This window comes from Oreochromis niloticus, linkage group LG12, assembly GCF_001858045.2.
Source record: "Oreochromis niloticus isolate F11D_XX linkage group LG12, O_niloticus_UMD_NMBU, whole genome shotgun sequence".
Lineage (NCBI taxonomy): Eukaryota > Metazoa > Chordata > Actinopteri > Cichliformes > Cichlidae > Oreochromis > Oreochromis niloticus.
This window is the reverse complement of record NC_031977.2, coordinates 238,530-262,794: the sequence shown is the minus strand read 5'-3', so window position 1 is coordinate 262,794 and position 24,265 is coordinate 238,530. Positions and strand designations below refer to the sequence as shown.

General features: G+C 41.4%; 1 protein-coding gene across 1 annotated transcript; it reads left to right on the top strand.

Moving 5' to 3' along the window:
• Nucleotides 1-14,970: 14,970 nt before the first annotated feature.
• Nucleotides 14,971-23,850, top strand: LOC102077962 (uncharacterized). The gene is made up of 4 exons (XM_025897083.1): nt 14,971-15,529; nt 15,619-15,984; nt 19,887-20,004; nt 23,678-23,850. The coding sequence occupies exons 1-4, from the start codon at nt 14,987-14,989 to the stop codon at nt 23,848-23,850; spliced, it is 1,200 nt and encodes a 399-aa protein (XP_025752868.1). The 5' UTR covers nt 14,971-14,986.
• The last annotated feature ends 415 nt before the right edge of the window (nt 23,851-24,265 follow it).

Here is a 24,265-nt window from a genome sequence, read left to right as displayed (position 1 = left end):
GTCTTGATGCCGTTGAACAACAAAAAGTTTAAAAATGACGCGAGTTTACCTGGTGATATCCTCATGCGCGACGCGATCGCAAAAACAGCAAACAATTAATACCACGCCGGTGTTGTTCACAGGACAGCAAGAGTAAACGATCGGGAGACTCTTGTCGTCGTTATCGTCCCCCTCGCACGTTTTATTTCTCCGGTTTCAGCGTTTTTGCTTCACAACTAAAGCGTGCAGTTTACTTTGTGTGCACTAACATGGATTCGAGTCAACCAGCGCCACCTCTGGCCAAGTGCCACAGCCTACAGCCAGATCAACTTGTGACACACATCTGCAGCACGTTTGAATTCGTTTCATGCACAACACATTTGTACCTTTCAATTGTGTCTGTTTGTGCGTCATGCAAATAAACCTTTGAAAAGAATGAAATGATATCATATATTTATTGTGGCCTACATTTGTACAAAATTCCAAATTATATACACAAAGTCATAGAAATCACCACTCCAATTGGTCATCATGATTTTAATATTCTCTTTTTCCATAACAATGAAATACGCCTTGGACAAATATGACACATCAATAGTTCAATGGTGTTGTCACATCACATCCTGTAAGCATCTTCTGCCTGTGTCTTTTCTCTGGAAATGAATATTTCCAGCCAATATAGGCAATCCATCAACATGGCTGGAGAGTTGGTAGTTATATACAGTCTGTATAAGTGTGGTTAATCTAATGAACATTTGTAAGGAGATGGCAGTTACTGTGAATTTACAGCAGATACACAGTGATTAGTAATAAACAGAGCCAGTGAGAGTGAGTGGATTTAAGAAAGTCAGTGACTCGGGTGTGTCGATTGGTTTGTCATCTGTTTTTGAGGCTGGAGGAGACGTAGAAATCTTTTGTTTTAAATCTAAGTTTTAAAACAAGCACCTTTTGTGAGAAATGCAAGAAGTACATCTGCAGAAAGCACACAGTTACATTCTGTCCATCATGTGGACAAAATTGAAAATGCTGAACATTGAAAAACTGAGAAGGTTGGGCAAGTTCAAAAGAACTTGCCCAGAAATGTGTTTGTAAGAACAAAAAACCTTTGCCAAATTGTTCCTAAAATAGTTATGGAAAGTCTAACTGTTGTATGTCTGTGTTCTACATGTTTATCTAATCGAAAATAAAGTTGCTATTGTCATATTGCAGTTTCTTGAAAATTCTGAGTGGATTTCCACACCTTTGTAAAAATGGTATTTTCGTATCCAACAGTTAACACAAGCCATCATATTAATAAGCACACAATACACCAACTACACACTGATGGTATGAATAAAAAACACATCTGGCTTTTGCTTTCTCTGTGCACAAGGTAGGCTATGTCAGTTTGAGCTCATACTTTTGTCATAGATCCGTAAGCATAGAGGGATCCAAACTTCAAGTACTGGTGTTTATTCACACACATCAAAACAAACACAAGTGTTTATTTCCAAGTATAGGATTATTTGCAATCGCCATATTGACTATATGGGTTTCTTGGTCTGCAGTGAACATTCTTCCTCTGCTCCCAGCATCTGGTCATCTAGCAATTCTGTAAAGTAACAATTTCAGTATTTTTACATCTATGGTATTGTTGTGTTTCTCATTAGCATGGCAGTGCTACAAATCTTAGTGCAAAGTGACTGTACTAACCGACTCTCATTTCAAAATGTCCTTATGATGCTTGCTACAGTGTAGCGGCTCGAGTTAGGCTGAACCTGTTGGCCAGCTTCCCTCAGGGTCACTCCATGGTTGATTACATGGTTCACTGTTGTAGCTCTGATGTCATCAGCAATTCTATTTCTTACTCTTCTTACCCTTCTTCTCCCCCCTCCCCGTCTTCCTCTCCCCCCTCCTCGTCCTCCTCTTGCTCCTCCTTGTCCTTGTTGTCCTCTTCATCCTACTTCTTCACCTCCACATCCTCTTCCTCGGCCTCCTCTACTTCTCACTCTTCCTGCTCCCTCCATTGTACTCCACACACAGAGCTTACCTGTATTATAGTGCTTAGGCTGATTGCAAAGTGAACTAACTATCTAAAAAAGTTTTCACATGTGACAGTGTGCCAGACAGTTGGCAAAATAGTGTAAATAATGGCCTTAAATGTGTATAATTTTGCTAGGAGTGTGCTGATCATTTGGAAATTGAGTGTAAAGCCGTGAGTTGTGTTTACAGTTCTGCAAAAAGAGTGCTGTGCAGTGGATTGTAGCTACAGGTTTGCAAAGTGTATGTTACAAAATGGCAAACTGAGTGCAAAGCAGTGTTTGTGCTTTTAGTTTTGCAAACTCAGTGAGTGGTTTTGCTATAAGTATTAATAGTTTTAGAAATTGTGCTATAAGAATCACAGTTAGGGTTTAAGCATTCAGAAAAAACTGTAACTTGTGACACATCTGCACCTGCTGCTATGATCACATTGAGTAGAGGCTGAGTGGCTGCACTTACCCCTGGTGCATCCAAAACTACCCACAAACATGTTGAAAGATGCAATCCCAGCAATGTGGATTGTCAACACTAAAAACAATCAGTAAGCAAAGACAACACGGATCAATTTTTTCTGTTTATTTAGCACCCACAACATTTGTAGTCGTCTTCTGCACAGGGCAAGTCCACACACACTGTGTGGTACCACTTTCCGCAGAAGGTGCATTAAATCTGCAAGATTGAATGAGATTGTCAGGGTCATTGTCTGACTGTTTATTACTAATCACCTGCTGTACATTCACAGTAACTGCCATCTCCTTACAAATGTTTATTGGATTAACCACACTTATACAGACTGTATATAACTACCAACTCTCCAGCCATGTTGATGGATTGCCTATATTGGCTGGAAATATTCATTTCCAGAGAAAAGACACAGACAGAAGATGCTCACAGGATGTGATGTGACAACACCAATGAACTATTGATGTGTCATATTTGTCCAAGGCGTATTTCATTGTTATGGAGTGTTGATTTCTATGACTTTATGTATATAATTTGGAATTTTGTACAAATGTAGGCCACAATAAATATATGATATCATTTCATTCTTTTCAAAGGTTTATTTGCATGACGCACAAACAGACACAATTGAAAGGTACAAATGTGTTGTGCATGAAACGAATTCAAACGTGCTGCAGATGTGTGTCACAAGTTGATCTGGCTGTAGGCTGTGGCACTTGGCCAGAGGTGGCGCTGGTTGACTCGAGTCCATTTTAGTGCACACAAAGTAAACTGCACGCTTTAGTTGTGAAGCAAAAACGCTGAAACCGGAGAAATAAAACGTGCGAGGGGGATGATAACGACGACAAGAGTCTCCCGATCGTTTACTCTTGCTGTCCTGTGAACAACACCGGCGTGGTGTTAATTGTTTGCCGTTTTCGCGATCGCGTCGCGCATGAGGATATCACCAGGTAAACTCACGTCATTTTTAAACATTTTGTTGTTCAACGGCATCAAGACTGACGGAGTGTGTTTGAGATAACCTCACAAGTGTCACAGATGACACATTTGGCGTTTTTTTTGCTGGTTTGTCGGTAGCAGCTCCTGAAACGCAAGACTGCCACACATCTGTTCGACCAACACCAGTTGATCTGGAACACCGGTCATAGCGGGCACGCTCCGTTTTGCGTAACTATTTTTAAATCCCTGTAGAACCGGAACCACATAAGCCTAGTGCAATAAAATTTTTTGCATATGAAACCGGAGGAGTTGTACTTACATCTTATGCCATCAGCTTGTCCTAGGTCACGGTTTCCTTCCACATATAGCTTTGCAAAAATTGCATAAAAACCACTTGCAGCAACAAAAACATAATATTCCAGAAACACGGTTTGTCCATCCGATCAGCTGTTCGTAACACTTCCTAGGTTGGAATAGACGTCAGCGCGAACTATCGCATGTCCGCCATTACTGTCCCCAAACCAGAAGTGACGTCATTTTCGCGGAAAATGTAGTTTTTTACTTCTAGACATTATAAGCCTATACTGGTGTTTTTAAAAGTCATGTTTGACTTCATGCTTTTCTGAATACTTTCTGGGATGTTTAGAACTCAAATTGCACTGCTTTAAATAGTTTATTTTATGCACATGCTGTTTTCTTTGCAAATTTGCAATATAGGATTTGTCACGATGAGTTGTGTGGCTGTCAGTGGCTAGACCCACGTGCAGGACTCGGAGACAAAGCATTGACTTAAACGGCAGCTTTATTTGCTGGTGAGTCACGCTTGGCAAAACATAAACAACAACTTAAACTAACTAGACTGGAGATGCTGAAGGTAGACGACAATGAATACACACACAACAAACATGGAGGACGCAACAACTGGCAGGGAAAAACACAGGGCTTAAATACATACTGAGGTAATTAGGGAATGTGAAACAGGAGGAGAGCACGGCTGGGACTCATCAGACATGACAAGACAAGGGGAGGCAAAACTCAACACATTGACATAGTACACAGACTTTCAAAGTAAAACAGGAAACTGAACAGAAGTAACACAGAACCACAACCTAAGAACTAGAACACAAGACATGCCAAGGAACTAGGGATACTAGCGACAGAAATCAAAACACATCATGAAATCAAGGAAAACTAATACAAACAGAAAAACACTGAGTCCACAGACTCAGGACCGTAACAGGATTGTTTTTTGTTTTTTCTGCAGTATATAAAAATTGGTGTATCTCAAAAATAAAACTATGAAGACACTCAAAATAAATTTCCTGTTGTTGTCAACTATTTTTTGCAGCTTTTTTGTATTTAAAGTTTTGAGGGATAAACCTCTTAAATTTCTCTAAGTAGAAATATATATAAAAAACCCAAAAACAATTTTCAATTTTTTTGTAGTATATTGCACTTTTTTGCAATTTATGTAGTTACTATGGACTTAATGCATACATATTATTATAATTTGCGCTATAACAGTTGTATTGATGTGTAGCAGCTTGAAATGCTCCCAAAAATGGCACTACAGCATGTAAAAATATAAAGTGAGCTCTGGCGGACTTGGTTCTATGGTAGGTCTTAAAGGGTTAATATCCCTGAACTGAATAAGCTGTTAGCCTGTTAGCCCAAACCCTAACCCATCACAGCTAAATTTTTAGGAGAAAATTAATGCAATATATAGCAGCTTTCACGACAACAGTTGGCTCATGGCACTTTATATTTTTGAGACTCACCAATATTAAAGTCAGACAAGCCCTTGTGAGCAATCATTTGGCAACAGTGGGAAGCAAAAACCTCTCTTTTAACAGGAAGACCTCTCTGACAAAATCAGACTCAGGGGGGAGCAGCAACTAACTGTGACCATTTGGGGAGAGGGCAAAGATGAGGAAACGAGGCAAACTGTGGGACAAAGAGACAGAATGCGAAAATGACTGAGAGTCAAACACAGCAGTGGTGTATAAACACATGGAAAACAGATGAAGGAAAAACACTCTGCATCATGGGAAGCCCACTAAGAAAGTAGCCTAGTATTTACTCACTGTGCACACTGAAGGACCTGTCCTAGTCAAAAATGACTCCCGGGTTAATCAGTGTTATCGCTGGAAACCAAGGTAATGACATCAAACGTAAGAATCTGATTGGACACTATTGTTTCCAAGATTTTCAGGTTAGAGGACAATAACCTCAGTTTCGTCTGAATTTAGAATGAAATTAGATGTCAAGATTTAGCTAGCTGATCGGTATTATCTGGCTTCATTGATTTATAAATCAATCAATCTGGGTATCATCTACATAGCAATGAAATTGTTATGATACTGCATAAGGGAAGCATGTATAATGTAAACAGTACTACACACTGTGGAAAAAGACTCCCCATTTACTGTACACACAACCACACTGGACTCTATCAGATATGATACACACCACTGCAGCAGAGTTTCTTTAATACCAAAGTGTGTTCTACTCTCTGTAGTAAAATATTGTGGTAAACCTTCGCATACAGATCAATATTTAAGGTTTGACTCTCATCATCCACTGGAACATAAAGTGGGTGTCATCAGGACGCTACAACACAGAGTGAACACCATCCCCACAGACACAGTGGCCAGGGAGGCAGAAGAACAGCACATCAAGAAGGCCCTGAGTAAATGTGGTTATCCCAGCTGGACTTTTGTCAAAGCTGGGAAGGCTCCTTCAAGTCACTTCAAGTGAAGAAAAACTTTTTCCTTCACAAGAGTGTGAAACAGAAACAAAACATATGTACATACAGATGTAGTTTGATACTGTATACATCCAGAGAGAGGACGTTCGAGTACCAACAGCTTCAGTAGCAGATGAGGATATAAACATCATTAGCACACGTTACTTTGCAACGTAAAGCCACTCCTTCAATGGTGGATGGCAGTAATATCCTTATAGAACCCACACAGCAGAGCCATTGTCCCCAGTGTTTCATACATGTCTCATACTCTAAATTCACTAAAAACTTCATTTTTTCCATCTTATAAATCTCCAGAGTTACTTCAGTCCGGCTGCTTGATGTTGGTGGATCCTGCGTTCAGTCGCCTTTTTACTTGCAGCCAGCAGCACACCAAGTATTTATTTATACCCTTTATGTCTGAGGGTGTGTATCCTACACATATGGATTTGAAGGGTAACTATGTGCTATAGATGTTTTGCATCACTTTGTGAACATCTCTCCAGTAATTTTTAATATTCTTACAGTCCCAAAATATATGGTAGTGGTGTGCTGCTTCGTAGCCATTCAGAGCCTCCATCATCAGAGTGCGCCTTTAGAGCTGGCCAATAAAAACACAGGTAAGACTTTTACAGCAGAGCTCCACTAAAGCACTAAATGTGATTCAGTGCTTTTCCAATAAAATGAACAAATGTCTGGCCATTCTTCTTCTGTGACCGCCAGCTTATTTTCTTTTATCACCATTTTCCAAATCCTTTCCAAATCCTTTCCAAATCAGACCAGGAGTGACATGTTTAGCCGCATGTTCTCCTTAAATTGCTGGCTGTCTGAGTGGTGTCCCAGAAACGATGTGGGCTTCATAGATAATTGGCAAACCTTCTGGAGGAAACCTGGTCTTGTTAGGAGAGACGGTATCCATCCCACTTTGGATGGAGCAGCTCTCATTTCTAGAAATATGGACCAATTTATTAAACTCCCCAAAATATGACTATCCAGAGTTGGGACCAGGAAGCAGAGTTGCAGTCTTACATGCCTCTCTGCAGCTTCTCTCCTCCTGCTACCCCCCCAAAAACCCATCTCCATAGAGACTGTGTCAGCTCCCAAACAGACAAAAAACAAACTAAAAACCAGCAACAAACAACTTAAACATAAAAAAATCACAAAGAAAGAACAATACAGTATCCACATCTGAACCAAAGAGTAAAACAGTGAAATGTGGATTATTAAATATTAGGTCTCTCTCCTCCAAGTCTCTGTTAGTACATGACTTAATAATTGATCAACAAATCGATTTACTCTGCCTTACAGAAACCTGGTTGCAGCAGGATGATTATGTTAGTTTAAATGAATCAACACCCCGAGTCATTCTAACTACCAGAAACCTCGAAGCACAGGCCGAGGGGCGGTGTGGCAGCAATTTTTCACACCAGCCTATTAATCAACCAAAGACCAAGACAGACTTTTAATTCATTTGAAAGCCTGATGCTTAGCCTCGTCCACCCCAGCTGTAAAACTCAGAAACCAGTCTGACTTGTTATTATCTATCGTCCACCTGGGCCTTACACAGAGTTTCTCTCTGATTTCTCAGACTTTTTATCTGATTTAGTGCTCAGCTCAGATAAAATAATTATTGTGGGTGATTTTAACATCCATGTAGATGCTAAAAATGACAGCCTCAACATGGCATTTAATCTGTTATTAGACTCAATTGGCTTCTCTCAAAATGTAAAAGAACCCACCCACCACTTTAATCACACTCTAGATCTTGTTTTAACATATGGCATAGAAACTGAACATTTAACAGTGTTTCCTGAAAACCCTCTGCTGTCTGATCATTTCCTGATAACATTTACATTTACAATAATTGATTACACAGCAGTGGAGAGTAGACTTTATCACAGTAGATGTCTTTCTGAAAGTGCTGTAACTAAGTTTAAGAATATAATCCACCCACTGTTATCATCTTCAATGCCCTGTACCAACATAGAGCAGAGCAGCTATCTGAACGCTACTCCAACAGAGGTCGATTATCTTGTTAATAATTTTACCTCCTCACTACGTACGACTCTGGATACTGTAGCTCCTGTGAAAACTAAGGCCTCAAATCCAAAGTCCCTGACTCCGTGGTATAATTCTCAAACACGTAGCCTAAAGCAGATAACTCGTAAGCTGGAGAGGAAATGGCGTGTCACAAATTTAGAGGATCATCATTTAGCCTGGAGAAATAGTTTGTTGCTTTATAAGAAAGCCCTCCGCAAAGCCAGAACATCTTACTATTCGTCACTGATTGAAGAAAATAAGAACAACCCCAGGTTTATCTTCAGCACTGTAGCCAGGCTGACAAACAGTCAGAGCTCTATTGAGCCAACAATCCCTTTAACGTTAACTAGTAATGACTTCATGAACTTCTTCACAAATAAAATTTTTATCATTAGAGAAAAAATTACCAATAATCATCCCACAGATGTAATATTATCTACAGCTACTTTTAATACCATCGATGTTAAGTTAGACTCTTTTTCTCCAATTGATCTTTCTGAGTTAACTTCAATAATTAATTCCTCCAAACCATCAACGTGTCTTTTAGACCCCATTCCTACAAAACTGCTCAAAGAAGTCCTGCCATTAATTAATTCTTCGATCTTAAGTATGATCAACCTATCTCTAATAATCGGCTATGTACCACAGGCCTTCAAGGTGGCTGTAGTTAAACCTTTACTTAAAAAGCATCTCTAGACCCAGCTGTCTTAGCTAATTATAGGCCAATCTCCAACCTTCCTTTCATATCAAACATCCTTGAAAGAGTAGTTGTCAAACAGCTAACAGATCATCTGCAGAGGAATGGCTTATTTGAAGCGTTTCAGTCAGGTTTCAGAGCTCATCACAGCACAGAAACAGCTTTAGTGAAGGTTACAAATGATCTTCTTATGGCCTCTGACAGTGGACTCATCTCTGTGCTTGTCCTGCTAGACCTCCTCAGTGCTGCGTTCGATACTGTTGATCATAATATCCTATTAGAGCGATTAGAACATGCTGTAGGTATTACAGGTACTGCACTGCAGTGGTTTGTATCATATCTATCTAATAGACTCCAATTTGTTCAAGTAAATGGAGAGTCCTCTTCACACACTAAGGTCAATTATGGTGTTCCACAGGGTTCAGTGCTAGGACCAATTCTATTTACATTATACGTGCTTCCCTTAGGCAGCATCATTACAAGACATAGCATAAATTTTCACTGCTATGCAGATGACACGCAGCTCTATCTATCCATGAAGCCAGGTAACACACACCAATTAGTTAAACTGCAGGAATGTCTTAAAGACATAAAGACCTGGACGGCCGCTAACTTTCTGCTTCTTAATTCAGATAAAACTGAGGTTATTGTACTCGGCCCTGAAAATCTTAGAAATATGGTATCTAACCAGATTCTTACTCTGGATGGCGTTACCTTGGCCTCCAGTAACACTGTGAGGAACCTTGGAGTCATTTTTGACCAGGACATGTCCTTTAATGCACATATTAAACAAATATGTAAGACTGCTTTCTTCCATTTGCACAACATCTCTAAAATTAGAAATATCCTGTCTCAGAGTGATGCTGAAAAACTAGTTCATGCATTCATTACTTCCAGGCTGGACTACTGTAATTTTTTATTATCAGGATGTCCTAAAAACTCGCTGAAAAGTCTTCAGCTAATCCAAAATGCTGCAGCAAGAGTCCTGACAGGGACTAGAAAGAGAGAGCATATTTCTCCTGTTTTGGCTTCCCTTCATTGGCTTCCTGTTAAATCCAGAATTGAATTCAAAATCCTGCTCCTCACATACAAGGTCTTAAATAATCAGGCCCCATCTTATCTTAATGACCTTGTGGTACCATATCACCCTATTAGAGCACTTCGCTCTCGCTCTGCAGGCCTACTTGTTGTTCCTAGAGTATTTAAAAGTAGAATGGGAGGCAGAGCCTTCAGTTTTCAGGCCCCTCTTCTGTGGAACCAGCTTCCAGTTTGGATTCAGGAGACAGACACTATCTCTACTTTCAAGATTAGGCTTAAAACTTTCCTTTTTGCTAAAGCATATAGTTAGGGCTGGACCAGGTGACCCTGAATCCTCCCTTAGTTATGCTGCAATAGACGTAGGCTGCCGGGGGATTCCCATGATGCATTGAGTTTTTCCTTTCCAGCCACTCACTATGTGTTAATAGACCTCTCTGCATCGAATCATATCTGTTATTAATTTCTGTCTCTCTTCCACAGCATGTCTTTATCCTGTTTTCCTTCTCTCACCCCAACCGGTCGCAGCAGATGGCCGCCCCTCCCTGAGCCTGGTTCTGCCGGAGGTTTCTTCCTGTTAAAAGGGAGTTTTTCCTTCCCACTGTCGCCAAAGTGCTTGCTCATAGGGGGTCATATGATTGTTGGGTTTTTCTCTGTATTTATTATTGTGCGATCTATTGTACAATATAAAGCGCCTTGAGGCGACTTTTGTTGTGATTTGGCGCTATATAAATAAAATTGAATTGAATTGAATTGAATTGAATTGAATCTCTACTGTGGCTTTTACCTGTGGATTTCTTATTTTAACCATGAAGTCATGTAGATTTGTATCTGCCAGCACTGCCTGTATATGCATATTGGTTATTGTTTTGCATTCAATTTCCTTCCATGCTGCTGCACATCATGGAGCACACCAGTGCAGCACTAATCATTGCTAAATTGTAGTACTTTTTTAAACATGGTAGGCCCCAGTCACCATTCTCTTTGGGCAGTTGTAATGCTTTATATCGTATCCTGGGTCGTTTCTCTTGCCATATAAATCTAGAACTCATTTTATCTCATTCAATGAAATCTTTTTCTTTAATCCAGAGTGCGATGGTTTGAAACAAATATAGAAATCTTAGTAAAATGTTCATTTTGGTGGTTTCAATTCTAGAGCTTATTCTCAAACAAGAGATGTGATTCCATTTTGCAAGATCATCTTTGACTCTTTGATATAAATTGTTGTAGTTTTTATCAAATAGTGTTATTAGGATCTTTATTAGTATCTTTAGTAAGTTTTACCCCCCCCAGGTATTTAATTAATTTAGTGGGTATGCCTGTTTGAGTTTTTTGGATAGACTATAATTATAGGGAAGGGTTTCAGTTTTACTTAGGTTCAGTTTGTATCCTGTTATCGGGCCAAAGTTTTTAAGACAGTTTATTACCTCTGGCAAGGATCGGCAGGAGTATAAAAGTACATCATCAGCATAACATGCTATTTTGTGTTCTGCATCGCTAATTGTAATACTTGTGATTTTTCTGTTTTGCCTCATGTGTTGAACTAGCAGCTCCAAGAATATAGCAAGAGGAGACCAAGCACAGCCTTGTCTCACTCCTCTCTCGATGTCGAGTTATGTGACCATTATTTTCAGCCTTGCAGTTGGATTGTCATATAATGCCTTTACACTGTTTATCACCAGCTCATTAAAACCAAATTTATGCAGTACTCTGTATAGGTACTGCCAACTAACCGAGTCAAATGCCTTTCTCAGGATCACAGCCTGCTCTGTATGTTGTTTTATGTTCTTCACAAATAACATTTTAACCATTAGAGAAAAAATTACCAATAATCATCCCACAGATGTAATATTATCTACAGCTACTTTCAGTACCATTGATGTTAAGTTAGACTCTTTTTCTCCAATTGATCTTTCTGAGTTAACTTCAATAATTACTTCCTCCAAACCATCAACGTGTCTTTTAGACCCCATTCCTACAAAACTGCTCAAAGAAGTCCTGCCATTAATTAATGCTTCAATCTTAAATATGATCAACCTATCTCTAATAATCAGCTATGTACCACAGGCCTTCAAGCTGGCTGTAGTTAAACCTTTACTTAAAAAGCATCTCTAGATCCAGCTGTCTTAGCTAATTATAGGCCAATCTCCAACCTTCCTTTCATATCAAACATCCTTGAAAGAGTAGTTGTCAAACAGCTAACAGATCATCTGCAGAGGAATGGCTTATTTGAACTCCAGCCATAACTATATGCTTTAATAAAAAAGTTTTAAGCCTAATCTTAAAAGTGGAAGAGGGTGTGTGTCTCCTTAAGATGTGTGTGAAGTTGCCCCATGCGACACCACCGTCTGCACCTCCTCGGACCAAAGGGTAGCAGCTGGAATGGCCACTCAGTTTCTGGCCACTTACTTGCCACCACTGTGGCCTCAAACGTATCCAAAAAGAAATGTAGGTGGTCAGAGTCTCCCATCTGATGAGTGTGTGATGGTAGGGGGACATGACGGCGGCTGAACCGTGGAACCACACAGAGCCAGCAGGTTTTCCAGCACTTGTGCCTCTCGACTTTGGCCCGAAAGGCCTGAAGCCGTTTTCTCTGCACTGCCTCCTGCTCTTGATGCATGGAGGCCAATTCTGCCACCACCTACCCCGGTGTTTGTGCTGGATACATGGGTTGGCCGTCTCTGTTGGGCACTAATGCTCAGGATAACTCTTTATTGCTAATTTGACACAATGTTTGTACTTCTGCCCACACATCTCCAGCTGTCATCTTCTCTCCTGCTGCCACACACACACACACACAAACACACACACACCAGTCCAGCACAATACTGCATAAAATATAGAGTCATAATTAGCTGGTGTCTACCAGCTGTGCCAACCAGCATCCCCTGCCACTGCAATGTGAACTGGCTGCCCCCCCCCGGTTCAAAGTTAGCAGCTGCAATAACTGCATATATCAGCCTTTATAATGTTTTGAATTATGATCAAAACAAGAATGGAGCCAGAGCCTTCGAGTAAAACAAAGACGACACGGACAACAGAGTTTTTAAGACCTCTTTGACAATGCATGTGAAGTAAGCATGACATGTAGATCTGCGGTCCCTAAAACAGAGGAGATATCTGAAAACATCTGAAATCTGCCATGGCAACACAAATGGCTAATGAAATCGATTATGTTTAATCGAAATCTATCGAGATATCTAGGTGAACATATAGCCTGAGATGGAACTTTATCTAATTTCTTGAACATAATAAACTGTGTTTATTTTGCATAGTTTGCTATTTTATGAAAGGATATGTAGAATCTTTTTCAAATGAATCCAGATTCATGTAACCAACTTAAATGAAACTATCAATAGAAAGCTGTTGTCATTGTGACTTCACTGTATTAAAATGCTGTTAAATGTATCTGAGAATTTTCCTTTCAAATATAAACTGAACGCATGGGCGCTCAGTTTCCATAGTAACCACAGAGCCATGCGGAGTGGCAGCTTGTTGCAGCAGCGTTTGTATTTTCTGTTATGTTTTTCTCTTTATTTTTCACTGACTCCACCATTCTTAATTACAGATAAATTAGTCGCTTTGTTACTTTACGCAGCTTTTCTTTCCAGCCTGTGGTGTGTTTTGTTTGATTTTTGTGTATAAATCTTGTTTTCTTGATGCTCAGATGGTGAAGAGGAGAGGAGGTCACTAAGCAAACTGTTATCTCATATGGATGGACAGGCAACAGAGCCCCTTCTCTAACAGATTGATTCAGCTCCACTGCAGCAGTGGCAGATACGAGAAATTTTCTATATCACATGCTATCAAACTTTATAATGCATTAATATTATATCTGTGTGGCATACAGTATATTCCCAAAAGTATTCACTCGACCATCCTAATCAGTGAATTCACGTGTTCAAGTCAGTTAATCGATTGTGAAATTTCCTGTTAGGGGTTTTATAACAAAGTTGAAACGATTGGGAATGACAGCAACTCAGCCACAAAGTGCCAATGACAGTTGCTGGAGGGGTTATGATGGTGTAGCGTTGTTTTTCAGGAGTTGGGCTTGTTGTATATCTTGTTGTAATAAGAAACAAGCCTTTTGAAACTTAGAATATGTGGAGGACACAGGTAAGGCTTGCAGTTAAAACAGATCTTTGAATATCTGACTTAAAAATATAAAAACATTTAACTACATGTAAACATATACTACATGTATATGTGTATTCATGCATTCCAGTTGCCCTCTGAGCACTGGGAAGTACTTAAAGTCTACAATGAACTGCACAATGACCCAAAATTCTGACCCCCCACTAACTTCCTGACTTACTTATTCTCCTTTTTGGCAGAGAGCAAAATATATGGTCCCATTAACCACAGCAAGTTGTCCAGATGCTGAAGCAGCAGAGCAGTCCTAAAGCTTCACACCACCATGTTTGACTGTTGATATGATGTTGGTCTTATTAACAGCTATTAGTTTCAGGCGAGGTGACTCCAGCTGACAGAGTGATGGAGTCCAACTTTGGGCTTTTAGCTCACTTTGTTCCACAGGTTCCATTTAAGTGATCTCTTCTTTTAATACATTGTCCTGTGCAGAGATGGGCAGTAACGCAAGTAATGCGTTACTGTAATCCGATTACTTTTTTCAAGTAACGAGTAGGGTAAGGGATTACTATTGCAAAAAAGGTCATTAGATTACCGTTACTTTCCCGTAAGAACGCTGCGTTACTGCATTACTGAAACCGTGATTTTTTGCGAGAGTGTCTCATGACAGTGACGTAAGCGAGTGCGATGTTCGTGACAACAGCTGTCTGCAGATGAACAATGGATAATATATCGAGTGCGGAGAGAGTATGAGCGTGCAGCGTTTAAAGCATGGAAGTACTGACCTTACTTTGAGTTTGATTCCATAAAAAGTGACATAAACATTAGTGTCCGCTGTTCACTGCGTGGGAAGAAAACTTATTTTTACAGCGAAAAAAACCCCTGAACTAATGGCATTTATTTCAATTGTCATCTTGCGGGGAGTTACTAGGGTTCCATCACTACGTGACTGCTGGTCAGCAAACCCACAGATCATTGGAACTATGCCGCGTAACCGCTTCCAAGACATCATGCAACACCTACGCTTTGATGACAGGTCCACCCGCAGTGATCGAGCAAAGACTGATAAGTTCGCTGCAATTTCCAGTGTGTGGGGATCATTTGTCACCAACTGCATCGCGTGCTACAACCCTGGTCTACATATCACCGTTGATGAACAGCTCTTCCCATCAAAGACTCGGTGCTGTTTCCTGCAGTATATTGCAAGTAAACCTGACAAGTTTGGGATCAAGTTTTGGGTGGCCTGCGACCTAAAATCCAAGTACATTTGCAATGTCCTCCCATATCTTGGCAAGGACCCCAATCGTCCCAGTGGGCAGAGACTGTCTGAAAATGTAGTGATGAGGCTGATGGAACCATTCCTAGACAAGGGCAGAAATGTTACCACGGACAATTTCTTCACATCGCTTTCACTTGCGCAAAAACTTCTTAGATGGAAAACCACCATCCTCGGCACAGTCAACAAGATTCGCTGGGAAATTCCTCAATCCGCTAGATACAGAGATCGCAATGAATTCACCACTCAGGTAGGCTGCAGGTCTTTTGTGGTTCTATGTTTATGTGTTTCATTGTGTGTAAAAGTGCTATGGAAATAACAATTTATCTTATTTCTTAGGTGTTTTCAACCTCTGCTGCCACGCTGACGGCGTATGCAGCCAAACGGAAGAAGACAGTCTATATTCTTAGCAGCATGCACAGCGTGGTTCAGACTGATAACATCACCAAAAGGAAGCCAAACACTGTCACCCTTTACAACACCACAAAGTGTGGCGTGGATGTGATGGACCAGATGGTGCGGGAGTACACGGTCCGCAGAGGAACACGGCGCTGGCCAGTTGCCGTGTTCTATAACATGATTGACATGGCAGCACTGAATGCACATGTGCTGTATCAAGCATGCACCGGGACGCAGGAAAGACGGGTGGACTTCCTGGTGGAGCTTGCAAGAGAGTTGGCTAACTCTCATATGGCTGGGAAGAAGGCAAGAAAAGAACAGTTGCTTCGGACACAACCCTCCACACCTAGCCCTGGAAAAAGAGCCATGTGTCAGGTCAAACACAAATGCAAGAACAATCATGCCACTGTGCGATGTGTTCACTGCTACAGATACACATGTGGTAAATGCAGACTACAGATACCATGGCAGTGCCAGGATTGTGAGTGATTGCTGAAAATGTTGAAATGTACTCACTCACTTTTTATTGTTATTTGTAAATATGTGTACAAATGGTTGTTTTTTTGTTTTGTTTTTTTTGTACTGTTTTATCAATAAATCTCAGCAACAAAGGAAATACACCCATGTGTGTTGATTTCTCCCTAAGGCAAACTGAAACACAAGTTTCCTTGTGGCTCAGGAAACTAACCACTCCAAGTGGTTCAGCATAGCCCCACCTTATTTACATAACAAAAGCAGCTGTTCACAGGTGATTAAGGATATTAGCTAAAAGCCTACCAGCCATTTGGCTCGACGGCGGGTTTTAAAGGTAGAAAAGCCAAATGGCTGCTCTCTGGGACTTCTAGTGTTAACTTCCGAGCAAACACCGAGTGCGCTACCACAGAATGAGAAATTCACAGACAAACTCGCGGATTCTTCCACTGACCGGTGCGGCACACCTGCACCAGGGCAAACATCTGCCTGCTATACAGGTGAAAATAGAGCAACAGGACCGCTGAGTCTTTGATTTTATTTATTTTCTGCTGTGTTTCACCTGCATTTATTTGAAAGAGTGAGTGTAAACACAAAAAAAAATTTTATTTTATGTGCTGGAATGTGCAGAAAATAGGTTTAAATGTTAAACAAATTTCTTCCAGTCAGAGAATGTTGCATATAATTTAATTTTTGCTTGATGCATAATGTTAAAAGATTAAAACTAATAAAACAAGTTTTAAAAAGAGACGTTTCCATTTGATTACATTTTGTATGATGGATTATGCAGAAAAAGTAGAATTGGGCTGAAAGATCTATCGCTTTATCACCTATTCAGGTTGTAAATCATGTTTTTAAAAAGTAACTAAGTAATTAATTACTTTTGAAAATAAGTAATCAGTAAAGTAACAGGATTACTTTTGGGGGGAAGTAATCAGTAATTAGTTACTGATTACTTTTTTCAAGTAACTTGACCAAAACTGGTCCTGTGTCATCATTAATTAACCTTTCTGCCTGTACATTTGTAACCTTCTTTCCATGCACTGCTCAACAATATCAAAGAAGCACTGATTCATCAAGTTACACTTCTGGGATATTGATGTGGTCAGTTAATTAGCAGAGGGGGCATTAATCAGTTTTAGCTGCTTTGGCTAGGATCAGTTTCACTACTGACAGCGACATTTCCACCAAACAATGTGGCGTCCTTTCATTCCCAACACATCGTGTCAGTGTAAATATCCTGCAGGATTTTCACCCACTGAGACCTGATGTGTTTTCAGAGTAGTTCCTTTCCCAGACAGAGGACACAGGATGAGATGGAGGTGACAGGAAGTGTAAGAGGAACTGTCAGGGGAGGTTAACAGCTAAGCTAGAGACTACTATGTGCAGAACACCACTTCCATTAATTTGCTCGTTTAAGTCCACTCTCTAGAAAATAAACTAGACTATCTAAGATCTATCTATATATCTATAGATCGAATGATAAAATGGGGGGGTGAGAGACTTCTGTCCGATGATCCCGCAACAAACTTTGCGGAACGTGGCTGTTTCTGATGCCGATAGCTTGCAGGGATAACAAAGTTTTGGCTGGATAGGAGCCAAGCTTCTTAGTGTGAAATCCTGTGGTGTTGGTTTATGCATGTATACCAACAACACATGATGTAACAACGAAGCAGTGGTCCTATGTCAGTGTTTTCCTGACATAGAGCTGCTGACTGTGACATGCAGACCCATTTACCACGATTATCATCACAGCTGTTTACATTCACCTAATGCAAACATAAATCAGAGTGTTGAGGCTCAGAAAGGTGAGAGCTAAGCTCAACCATGCGACGAGAACAGCAAAGCGTACCCATGCTGGTAGGATTCAAAATGTCTACTGTGACCACAGTAACACCAGACACATGTGCAGGGTAACAGATTATAGGGCTGCTCTTCCATTCTGTGACAACATTCTCAATGAAATGAACATAGTTTTCTGTTGATTTGCAGCAACAAACAACACCCCTGCAATAAAAGCCAGTCTTTAGCCTGCACCTAATCTGACTGAGCTTTACTGGCCAAAATGCTCCACAGAGGACACAATTTCCTCTGCTCTTCACCTGAGTTTGGCATTTCTGGAGGAGAACGCTTATGCACAAATTTATTTTTTGGACTTGAGTTTAGTAGTAAGTATAATAATCCCTCAGTAGCTGTTGAGAAATCTGAGTCTCCTGGGTATCAGCATCCCCATTTCTAACTGGCTGCTAGGATTCCTCACCAACAGACCTCATCTGCTTCAAATCACATCACCAAGGATGGGGACGGGCCATTAGAGACAACAGTTATCCTATAGACAGGTGGTTAATGATTGGAGGAATGATGAAAATCTAATTCTGAAAATCACGGAGATCAGACAGATGATAATCAACTTCAGACATAGTCCTGAAGTGTTTCACCCCTTGCCACTGACAGCAGAGCTGTGGAGGTAGTCAGCAGCATTTTCCTGGTGGTGCAGATAACTGATAGTCTGTATGGGTCAGTAAACACATCATCAATGGTTAAATGGGCTCAGCAGCATCTGTACTTCCTGCACACCTTCTCCTCAGACCCTCACCACTCTCTCCTTTGGCAACATAGAGATGATCTGCTGAATCTCTCTCTGGTTTGGAAGTTCCAGTCTTTCGAGATATCACTACAGAGAGTGGTGAGGACCAAACACTGTCTCAGCAGAGCCCACAACATCAGAGTCCGCCCAGCCCCACCACACACTGTTCTCCCTGCTCCTAGAAAGAAGCATGAGGACCAGAAAAGCCAGCTTACCCTCTCATCCAAATATACTGAGTGCACATTTACTGCTCCTGGACTGTTTAAATGACTGAACATTTAGGCAGTGCAATATTTTTGGAATGGTGATGTACACTTTTGTTGTTTTTGCTATATTGTTGTGTATTTATGTCCAGTACAGTACAGTTAGTATATTTTTTTTGTATTTTATACTTTTAGATTTGGGTTTGTTTATACATATCTTATTAATCAGATGATGAAATTTTGTTAGGATGTGCGCTAACCTGTGTATATTGTAAATGACAATAAAGCAGGTATTATTTATCTATTGTAGAGGAAAATGGCTGGATGTGGCTTGTTGTAGTGTAGTACAGTGCATGTGGAGGGAGCTTCACTTGTTCCACTTTGTCATGTTACAGCTTTATTTTAAAATAGATTAAATTATTTTCTTTAACCTCAAAATTTCATAATAACAAAGTGAAAAAAGTTTGCTTGAAATTCTTGTAAATTTACTCAAAATAAATAAAATAAAACATGTACACATATATTCACAGCCTTTGCTCAATACTTTGTTGCAATTAAAGCCTCAAGTCTTTTTTTTAGTATGATGCTTTAAGCTCAGCACACCTATTTTGGGGCAGTTTGTCCCTGACAGGGGATTTCTTTAAATACACACAGATAGACATTTGCGCGCTAATTTGTCATGAAGTAATTCACGGTCACTTCTAAAACCACTCTAAACACAGTTCCTTGTGGCGAACTTAAACCTTATTTGTCACGAAGTATTTGACGGCTACTTCTAAAACCAACCTAAACTTAGTTCCTTCCGGCGAACTCAACCTATTTCACGTGTTTTTTCGAAGTAATTCCGGCTACTTCCAACCTATTTTGCGCATTCTTCTAAACCCTTCCGGCGGTTTAAGACCAAACAGTGTTTTCTCACCCTCAGCTGTCTTTTGCTGGTTGTTCAGGTCATCTGGATCCCAGCGTCGTGGACCACGACCGGCCTGGATGCGAATTTACGCCCAGGACTCTCACCTCTACCTGGAGAGGGCTGTCAACAGACTTCGGTGCTGGTTTACCCACGACGTCAGGATGCAGAAGTCAGACCTTATTGGAGTCACAGAAACGTGTCTGTTGTTTCCATCGCTAGGCTCGAAGGACCAATTTAAATGACAGGGGATTTCTTTAAATCACCCTGCCTTTCTTTCTTTAGCCAAGACTCCTGAGTTTAGAAAACACAAACACTGCAGTTCTTTCGCTTCCGAGGGCAGCCATGAAACACAGGATCTGCGTCTCATCTCTGTCTGCGTTTTTTATTTATACTTCTGTGTCTCCAAAAGTTGAATCTGTTCATCTGGACGTAGCGTTTTGTGGGAGAAACGTTTCGTCACTCATCCAAGTGACTTCTTCAGTCTCAGCTGACTGCAGGTTTCCCCAAACCTTATAAACAGTACATTTGCATAATGACTGAAACCAGCCCACTGAAGGAACAATGGGGTGTGAGGTCAGTTCCTTAATCATAATTATGCAAATTCCCATGACCATTGATCAACAATCACTGACCAAAACCTACTGATCAAAGAACACTGATCAATGGCCATGAGTACCATTCACAGAGAGTTGGGGAATGGCTGCAATCACAGCATTGTAAGATGGCGAAAGATGTACCCTTAGGCCCCCTCCTCAATTCAGAGATGGTCTTTCCCTTTTCACGTAAATGGCCTCCTTGACTCCGCCCTCAAACCAGCGTTCCTCCCTGTCCAGGATGTGTACATCCTCATCGTTGAAAGAGTGTCCACTGGCCTGTAGGTGTAAATAAACTGCAGAGTCCTGGCCTGATGAGGTAGCTCTTCTGTGTTGTGCCATCCGCTTCGCTAGAGGTTGTTTGGTTTCCCCGATGTATAAATCCTGGCAATCCTCCTGGCACTTAACAGCGTACACTATGTTACTCTGTTTGTGTCGGGGGACCCGATCCTTGGGGTGGACCAGTTTTTGGCGCAGCGTATTTTGGGGTTTAAAAGCCACAGAGACCCAGTGTTTAGAAAAAATGCGTCTCAGCTGCTCCGATACTCCTGACACATATGGGATCACTGCAGGTTTTCGCCTGGGCAGCGGTTGTCCTTCTCTCCTGGATCGGCTGGAGCTTTCTTTAGGTGCCTTCCCAGCTTTGACAAAAGTCCAGCTGGGATAACCACATTTACTCAGGGCCTTCTTGATGTGCTGTTCTTCTGCCTCCCTGGCCGCTGTGTCAGTGGGGATGGTGTTCGCTCTGTGTTGTAGCGTCCTGATGACACCCAGTTTGTGCTCCAGTGGATGATGAGAGTCAAACCTTAGATACTGATCCATATGTGTAGGTTTACGGTACACGTCAGCTTTTAGATGGCCCCCATTACTGATGGAAATCTCACAGTCTAAGAAGGCCAACCTGCCACTTTTCATATCCTCCCTGGTGAATTTGATGTGTTGGTCCACCGAGTTAATGTGATCCGTGAAATGTAGTACGTCCTGAGATTTGATTTTCACCCAGGTGTCATCCACATATCTGAACCAATGGCTTGGTGGTGTTCCAGGGTAGGATAGCAACGCCCTCTTTTCCACTTCTTCCATGTACAAATTGGCCACGATGGGTGAAACTGGGGAGCCCATGGCACACCCATGTTTCTGCCTGTAGAACTGACCCTTGTATGTGAAGTAGGTGGAATGAAGACACAGTTCCAAAAGCAAACACACTTGGTCGATGCTGAGAGTGGTCCTGTTGCTGAGGTTGGTGTGATCCTGTAATCTCTTACGGACTACCTCCAACGCTTCCGTGACTGGGATGCAAGTGAAGAGAGATGTAACGTCGTACGAGACCATGGTTTCATCTGCCTCCATAATGACATCTCTCACCTTCTCAACAAAATCCAGGGTGTTCTGGATGTGGTGTTCAGAGCTGCCCACCAGCGGGTTGAGGATCGAAGCCAGAAACTTGGAGATGTTATAGGTGACCGAGCTGATCATGCAGACAATTGGTCTTAAAGGTGCACCCTGCTTATGTATTTTCGGTAAACCATACAGACTTGGTGTAGACTCCCCTGGGTACAGCCTGTGGTATGAGGTCTGGTCGATAGCCTTGTCTTGTTCTAACTGCTTCAGACAGTCTATGACCCTCTTCCTGTAGCCACTTCCTGGGTCTCGTTTCAGGGGCTCATAAGTATTTTCATCACTGAGTAGTGACAAAATCTTCTCATGATAGTCTTTCTGGTTAAGCAATACTGTGCATCTACCCTTGTCTGCCGGAAGGATGATAATGTTGTTGTCATCACTAAGTGATGTGAGTGCCTTCCTCTCCTCCATGGTGATGTTGGATGCTGGGGGCTTTGCATTGCTGAGACAGGCCGAAACTTTCGTCCGTAGTTGCTCTGCTTCCACTTCTGCAATATTGTTGTTACGAATTGCTGTTTCTGTGGCTGTGATCAGCTCCACTAGAGGGATTTGTCTCGGTGTGACGGCAAAATTCAACCCTTTAGCAAGGATGTTTTTCTCTGTTTGGGTGAGCTGTCTGTCAGACAAATTCTTCACCCACTTGTCCACATCCTCCAGGTCGCACCCTTGTCTCTTCTGGCCACTGAGGACACTCTCCGTATTTTGTGGTGGTTTCCGACGTACAAAAAGTAAGTCAAACTTCCTTTGTTGCCTGGTCTTAGACTTCTTGTGCTGTGCTAGACGAGCCTTCTCAGTGAAGTCAAACACCTTTTTAAGAGTATTCTCATCTAAAAGCATAGTCAGTCTCCGTCGGATCTGCTCCTCTTGAGATTTTAGCATGTCGATGGTAAAATTTGTCTGCCTCACCCGTTCATTAAGCAACTGATGCTGTGCCTTCTGGAGGATTTTTGTTGCCCGGAAGCCTTTAACTGAAGAGCTCATTTGCAGACTTTTAGGAGTAATCCTGTTTTGTCGGCATCTGAGGCTGAATCTCAGGTGGTTCCTGTAGTCCGCCATCTTACGTGCTGTTTGCTCATACTGACGTACAAGCTTTAGGCAGTCCTTGCCAAAGTGGGTTAAAACGTGGGGGGGACACTGGTTTGAGCGCGGAATCAAGGAGGCCATTTACGTAAAAAGGGAAAGACCATCTCTGAATCGAGGAGGGGGCCTAAGGGTACATCTTTCGCCATCTTACAATGCTGTGATTGCAGCCATTCCCCAACTCTCTGTGAATGGTACTCATGGCCATTGATCAGTGTTCTTTGATCAGTGGGTTTTGGTCAGTGATTGTTGATCAATGGTCATGGGAATTTGCATAATTATGATTAAGGAACTGACCTCACAGCCCATTGTTCCTTCAGTGGGCTGGTTTCAGTCATTATGCAAATGTACTGTTTATAAGGTTTGGGGAAACCTGCAGTCAGCTGAGACTGAAGAAGTCACTTGGATGAGTGACGAAACGTTTCTCCCACAAAACGCTACGTCCAGATGAACAGATTCAACTTTTGGAGATTTACTTTCCTGGATGATTGAGAATGCATCAAGATATACTTCTGTGTGTGTGTGTGTGTGTGTGTACAAAGATAACAGAGTTATTCTCAGAACTCAGAGCTGAGGTTTCACTTCTCTATATCTAAATGTTCTCTGAAGACAGGAAGCGGTTAGTAGCTGCACACAAGTTACTAGGTGAAAAGTCACTTAGACATATGCTTAATAATGAATTAAGGAATACATTTCATGGAGCTGATCACATATATGTTCAATAATCTTTTAACAGTCCCATTCTTCTTTGCAGAACCTCTCAAGCTCCGACTGCAGATTTGCTGGGCAGTGTTGGTGCACAACATGTTCAGATGTCTGAGAAGTGTTCAGTCAGACTGGGCTTTGGTTCGGCCATTTGAGGACATTGTCTTTGTTATGTTGGCTGTGTTCTTCACCATCACCCCAGTCCCAGGTTCAGAGCACTGAAGCAGGTTGTCATCAAGGATGTCAACATTGTTGCATTCATTTTTTCCTTGACCCTGACTAGTCTCCTATTTCCTGCTGTCAGAAGCCATCGCCACAGCATGGATGGTACTGGCAGGTGATGAGTGGTGCCTGGCTTCGTCCGGCTTGGCATTTAGGCCAAAGAGTTCAATATTTGTTTCATCAGACCAGATAATTTTCTCTCCCATGGTCTAAGAGTCCTTCAGGTGCCTTTTGGTAAACTCCTGGTGGGCTCTCATCTTTTATTGAGGATTCGCTTCCATCTGCTCACTTTATCATACAGGTCTGATTGGTGTAGTGCTACATGGTTGTCCTTCTAGAAGGTTCTGCTGTCTCTACAGAGCAATGTTGGTGCTCTGTCAGAGTAACTATTGGGTTCTAGGTGACCTTGATGATT

What these genes read in the sequence shown, in the direction of transcription:
- LOC102077962 (XM_025897083.1), top strand. Translation starts at nt 14,987, where the DNA reads ATGCCGCGTAACCGCTTCCAAGACATCATGCAACACCTACGCTTTGAT. An exon ending in GCAATGAATTCACCACTCAG is followed by an intron (nt 15,530 to 15,618) that starts GTAGGCTGCAGG and finishes CTTATTTCTTAG; the next exon opens with GTGTTTTCAACCTCTGCTGC. An exon ending in GGTGCTGGTTTACCCACGAC is followed by an intron (nt 20,005 to 23,677) that starts GTCAGGATGCAG and finishes TCTTCTTTGCAG; the next exon opens with AACCTCTCAAGCTCCGACTG.